This window comes from Anopheles maculipalpis, chromosome 3RL (assembly GCF_943734695.1).
Source record: "Anopheles maculipalpis chromosome 3RL, idAnoMacuDA_375_x, whole genome shotgun sequence".
Taxonomy (NCBI): domain Eukaryota; kingdom Metazoa; phylum Arthropoda; class Insecta; order Diptera; family Culicidae; genus Anopheles; species Anopheles maculipalpis.
In genome coordinates this window covers 50,776,335-50,782,488 of record NC_064872.1, presented here as the reverse complement: position 1 = coordinate 50,782,488, position 6,154 = coordinate 50,776,335, and the positions used below count along the sequence as shown (strand labels likewise).

Below are 6,154 nucleotides of genomic sequence, written 5' to 3'. Positions count from 1 at the left end.
TTATGGTCTGTTTAATTACTTTTTAGGATATCTCAGTAACTTGCATTTGGTCAGTTCCATTTATATCAACAGATGATTTTAGAACAATGTATAAATATTGATAATATCTTCTGGATTGTATGCAATGGGTCATAACGCTTACAATTTGTACATTTCGGCTTGTCTTTGTTATTTTGTGTTGCATCATTTTTATTGCTTTTTAATATAATTGATTTCAACATACACAATTCTAATAAAAAAAGGGAAAACATCTATTGCACTACAAAGTTGTTATAAATGTATTTACTGTGTTTTTTGAAAAATTCTTTACATAAAAAAACTAATTTTAATATGACTGTACTCCAATGTTTCTTATTTCAGATCAACAACTGTTCAATAAAATTTTGTAGACCCGCCTTCAATCGTTCATCATGATAGAGTCGTGATGGAATCTGGAACCATCGTCGTTAGTCATTTGCCAGCAGCGATTCCGAGAGCATTTCTGAATGAACGTTCTTCCTCGATGGTAAGTGTGGAAGCTATATGTTGCAGCCATGTGGCAAAAGAAGCAATTGTCGACGGGGGTTTTTTTTTTCTGCAACCACAGAGCCGGGATGTGTTCGTTTATAGGCTTATTGCTAACGTTACTAAAGCTTTAGAGCATCAGTACTTCGGCAATTTGATTGGTCTAGTAGTGTGTGTGTGTGTGTGTGTGTTCTTTCTTTTTTATTCGCGCAAGAAAAGGTAAAATCATCAGTGTCATATTCATCCTGCCCATATTCAACGGCAGTAAATCGATGAGGCGAACTGTCTGCACCAACGTGCGATCCGCTCCGGTCCCATCAACTCTGACAATGATGATTGATTATACACCCGTTCAGAAAGATGATAAATGATAAAAACGGTGTTGCCGAGCGATCGAGGGGAAAGTTACCGGATGACACATTCTTGTACGATGAGTGTACAGTTGTCGAAAATCAACCACAGACGTTGAGTTGTATATGCTTTTAGCCTGCACTGATACAACAACCATGGCTGAAACAGATCCCGACCATGTCTAATCTAAGAGATGGTGAAAATGTGGTTTATGATTTCGAAAGTGATGCTGAAGTTATTATTTGCGTGTGGTACGATGTTATTGCAGCCAGGGCCCAGCGCCCGTGAGTTCGTTAGTTCGACTGAACGTGATGAATTTATTTGAAACATTTGAAAGAAGGAAAAGGCTTGCCGCACCTTTCTAGCCGGCATGAACCAAAACAAATTCAAACATAGAAGCCAAATTAGCGACTGATGGTGCGGTGCCGATGCGCGTTACGAGGGAAAAAAAAAAGGAAAATCAGATCGACTTGCGAGCGTGGGATCGACACTTGCCAACTATCCCCACTCTGCACTTTAAATCGTACAAATGATGGACCGCAGATCGATCTCTGCATTCGTCATCAAGCAGTGTGGCAGGAAATGTAAAGTGCAAGCCTTGTTGATATTCCACCCCCGGCAGCTACATTATGCCATTGAGAAGGGTAGTTGGTTGGAATAGCAAAAAAGGGCTGCACATTAGTTGGCGTTATGTAATGAAAGTGCATTTATTTGTTTGCCACCGGCGTGCCATTATTGTTATTCCACGTGCACATGAGTGAATCCTATAGCTCTATGTACCGATGGACTTGTGTGAGGCGTTAGGATTTTTATGGACAATCATTCACTTCATATGAAGAGCACTGACCAATGATTTAATTGATTACTTATTGAGTACTACACATAACAGGCAAGATAAAGTTTCCGTTAATAATGATATTCTTTATTAAGTGTGAAACAAATTATTTTTGTGATAATTGTGATTTGGCATATGGAAGATTTTAATTGTTTTGTGTATATTTAAAAACTAAGAAAGTTTTTATTTCGCCTACGATTATGTTGCAGTTATAAGTCATGAGGATCTCTTTATTTGTTCTGAAACAACATCTAGGTCGTATTGCTGGTCAAGGGATGCTTGTTGAACAACATTTCGGGCTGAGAATACATTCACAAAATAAGGTTGCTCATGGAGCTTTGAAATTTTATTTTTCAGGTTTGCTACCGAGCATAGCAAGTTTGAGACTCATTTTGAACTGTGCTGTATATTTGTACTTTTAATAAAATACTAAAATACTATTATAGTGAAATAAGTTAATTAAAAATGTTATTTTTGCTAAACGGATACGAGAAAGCAATCTTCTAGCAAATAGTAGAAGGGGAAAGGATTACTGTTACTGTCGAAGATCCGATGGCGCACAATCGTTCCTTGCACTTGAAAATTATTAGCTTTTAAAACTATTATTGATCATTATAACGAACGATAGTTCAATCCAATTTTTGGACACTATTGTAGTCAAATAAAGCTTTGCAAGCAAACAAAATTATTTCAGTGACATTCCATTTAAAACATTATTGATGTTATGTGTGGCTTCAGTAGCTCAGAAATTATCCTAATAGCAAAAATGGTATAAATTGGCGATACTGACTTCGCGAGGTCTCGATCAGCTATTTGTGGTCTCGATGGTATCGATTCAAGAAGATTGAACTGCAAGAGGTGACTTTAAATAAAATAAAAAAATGAAAGAGACATAAAACGGAAGATTTCAATGTACTACAATTTATTTTTTTCGTTTTTGCAGACAATTCTTCCATCGCAAGGTAAATCACATCAGCATCCTCCGAGAATGTCTCAATTGGAAACTTTAGAAGCAAAGGTATGTGTTTGAAAAAACAAACAAAAATATGGCAAAAAGCGCTTAGAACAATTTGCATTCTGTATCTCTTCTTTTAGATGGCAAATATCGAGGTGTCCCTGTGCGCAGGTACACCAAGACGAAGAAAAGGCACGTCCCTCGGAGGATCGTTGTCAGCTCGCTCCTCACCTAGACCCGAAACAGCTCCATCGCGCGAATTGCGAACAGCTTTGCAAGATCGAGAAGCTGTTATACAAAAGTGAGTACAACACTCAGAAATCAGTCAATATAATCAAAAAACAAAATCTAATAAAATTGTTTTGTATTGCACGTTTTTTAGCTTAAGATTACAACTAGGGCTGGGTAAGCTACCACGCCCTACAGGTCCTCCGCTGGACGATACGGAAAGACCAGTCGCCGAACAGCGGCTTGCAAAGCTAAAATCAGACGCCGAAACAAAGCGACAAGTGATTAAAAATCTAAAATCAGCACTGGAAAAGCTCGATGTGACAGAGTAAGTAATGCTAGTAGTAGTAGTAGTAGTAGTGAAACGACGACTAACAACTTCTTCCTTTGTAGCAACATTGATGTACGAATCCGGCAGGCCGAGCTGGAGTATGCACTTGGGCGGGAAGAGTTGCAGTTACTTTCGCTGGTCGAGGAAGCTCGAGCCCTGCAGGGACGGCTAGAAAAACCAAAGCAAGAACCAAACACTCTCTATGGCATGCTGCAATCGGGCATGAGCCTGAGCCTGCTAGCTGTGCGTGCGTCAACTGGGCGTTGGAATGCAAGTACCAAAAATGAACAACCCGGGTTTTGGGTGGACTGGGTGCTGGAAGGCGAGAGTCTTCAGCGAGGTGATCGCATTATTGAAATCAACGGCAAAGCAATCGGTGGTCGTAATCGAGAAGAAATGGCCCGTGCCATCGGGTCACACTCAAAGTCGGAAATTGTGGTGGCGCGTGCTAGAAAAGCAGCTTGTAGCGTGAACCAATTATCCCACCAATCGCTACAACAAACGCAGGCTGATAATGTCCGGCTGCAGCATCGAATCTCGTACCTGGAGGAACAGGTTAGAGAGCTGCTCGCTTCCAAAGATAATGGTGTGATCCGCAGCGGAGTGGCAGTCAATGGGAGTGGTGGTGCACATATAACTTCCATCAGCATCACATCGCCACCGTCAACACCACCGGAAGGTAAAACACCACAACCACCACACATTTACAATTACATCGACGAAAAAGGATCGTCGCCTCGTAATGGAAGTCCGGGCCACGTCACGACAACCACTATCATCAAGGAGTGTGATCGTATCAATGGCGAACTAACAAATGGTGGATCGGATGTGATGAAATACAATCTACGAAATTCGCTTTCTTCGTCCAAGATCAGTATCAACGGTAATGGCGGAGATTCGCTGACGGCCCAGTACTACAATCGCAAGGAACGGGATAAGCGAGAACGTGAGACACGACGACAAGATCGGGAACGCTATCTGCAGCAGTTCGGAGCAAAACTGCAGCGTAGCACCACCGATCTCGAGAGCGATTGTGACCGTAGCCGTTTGTTGCAGCACAGTCACAATCGCAACCATACTCGTAGCGTAGAACATTTGAACGGCGAACGGAAGCGCTTGGTAGCGGCGACCCCACACGAGACAGCTACGATCGGACGTCGAGGAGACATTCGCAAAAGTTTAGATTTTGAATCCGACACAAACGACCAATACGCGTCGGAACCGTCTGGACCGATGGGCAAACATGCCGGTGGTGTTCGACCAGCACCACCAAAGAAACCGCTCCGTTTATCATTGCAGCGCGCTCAGAGTCTGCAAACGGTGGATGGATTGATGCTGGAAGCGATAGCCGCCAACAATGGACACGACAGAAAGCGAGGCATGAAACGATCTCACAAGAGTGGCACCAAAGCAACTGATTCGAGCAACTCGACGATGGCGGCACAATATATAGAGAACAGTGTGCCGATGCAGACTGCTTCGCTTGGACGCCAGAAATATATGTAGTGGTTCTCTGCATTGGGATCGGGCAAAATGCAAACTGTTATACCGCTGTGCTACGTTGACTATAGCGAGAGGGGAGGGAGAGTATATAAGCAATACAAAAGGAAAATGAATAGCAATAAATTTTCATACAAGTGTTAAAATAATCATAATCATGAATTAATGTTTGACGAATGTTTGACTGGATAAAGTGAGATTGGCGTAAGGTTTGGACTTTCATATTGTATAAATTTCAAAGGCAGTTGAATTTTATGTTATCAAACTAATTGTTTGGTTCGGAGCTTTTTGAATACCTTGTTGCACATCCTCAAAATAGATAAAATGCTTATAATATACTTTAGCTATTTGGACTTGTAGGTCTTATATTAAACTTTTTTTATCTTATCGTTGTGCAATACGAAGCATTTTAGACCACAGCTACCAAAGTATCTAAGTAGTGTAGAGTTTCAAGACATTGGAGTTAAATTTACAATTAAATCGATATCGTTGGATGTATCGTTAGAATACTCCAAATATTCGACGACGTTGCGACGGATAATGCTGGGACTGTATAAACCATTCACAGTTTCAGTATTCACGTAAGCCTCTGAAAGGTGGGTCCTGCCCAAAAGTAGTTCAGAATCTTGGGCCCCGTTCGTATGGAAGGGCAATGGAGTATTCGCTACAATTACGAACTCTATGAGTTGTGCGGTAATGTCGCCATCGTTCATTAAATCAGTGAATTAGATTCGCCAGGCTCTGGTGGGCAGGTCACGTCATGAGCATGATATTGCACGATCAGAGTAAACCAGAGAGGGATCAGGAGAATTAAACCAGGTAAGGCGATCCTTTGCGTCAAGTAATGGTCTTACCCACAGCGATCTCGCCTCCACGCATAGATTAAGACTGGAAAATAGCTTCGGCGAGTCACCTATGAACCACCAGATCGGTGGTTAACAAATTCCACCGTAAAAAAGACTGTGCATTGCAGTTATGCTACTTTAGAGATTACCCGATATTGCGCTGCGGCCATCATAATCAACCTGACGTCTCCAGGAGTACAAAGCAAACTAAGTGAATTTTTGCTAGATGAACTCTGTTGTGTTCACTATTTCTTTATAACAAAAGCTCCATACAGAAGGCCGTTACTCCACGGGTGTACGGATCCAACATAGCCCACAGTCAAGGTCAGAACAGCATCTAAATCGAGACCGAGTCATCGAGACCATGCGTTAGGTTAAAGCAGGCTAATCAGATGATTACCCTTGGTGACAACGTGCTCTATCTAATCCTGGAAACTCAACTTACTGTCAAGGAGCATTCCAAGAGATGGAGTGATGGCTTTGATTCGAGGATTTATCCCGCAGCAGAAGATCGCGATGAGGTTGTAACGCCAAATAAGCACGCTTTCAGATATGACCACACCAAACTTTGGTAAAAGAATTATCAGTATCGTAACTTTTTGTGG

General features: G+C 41.7%; 1 protein-coding gene across 1 annotated transcript; it reads left to right on the top strand.

The window, feature by feature from the left end:
- The first annotated feature begins 348 nt into the window (after positions 1 to 348).
- On the top strand, positions 349 to 4,859 carry LOC126561833 (uncharacterized). Its single transcript, XM_050218166.1, has 5 exons — positions 349 to 505; positions 2,634 to 2,708; positions 2,786 to 2,946; positions 3,028 to 3,201; positions 3,267 to 4,859. The coding sequence occupies exons 1-5, from the start codon at positions 425 to 427 to the stop codon at positions 4,708 to 4,710; spliced, it is 1,935 nt and encodes a 644-aa protein (XP_050074123.1). The 5' UTR covers positions 349 to 424; the 3' UTR covers positions 4,711 to 4,859.
- Positions 4,860 to 6,154: the final 1,295 nt, after the last annotated feature.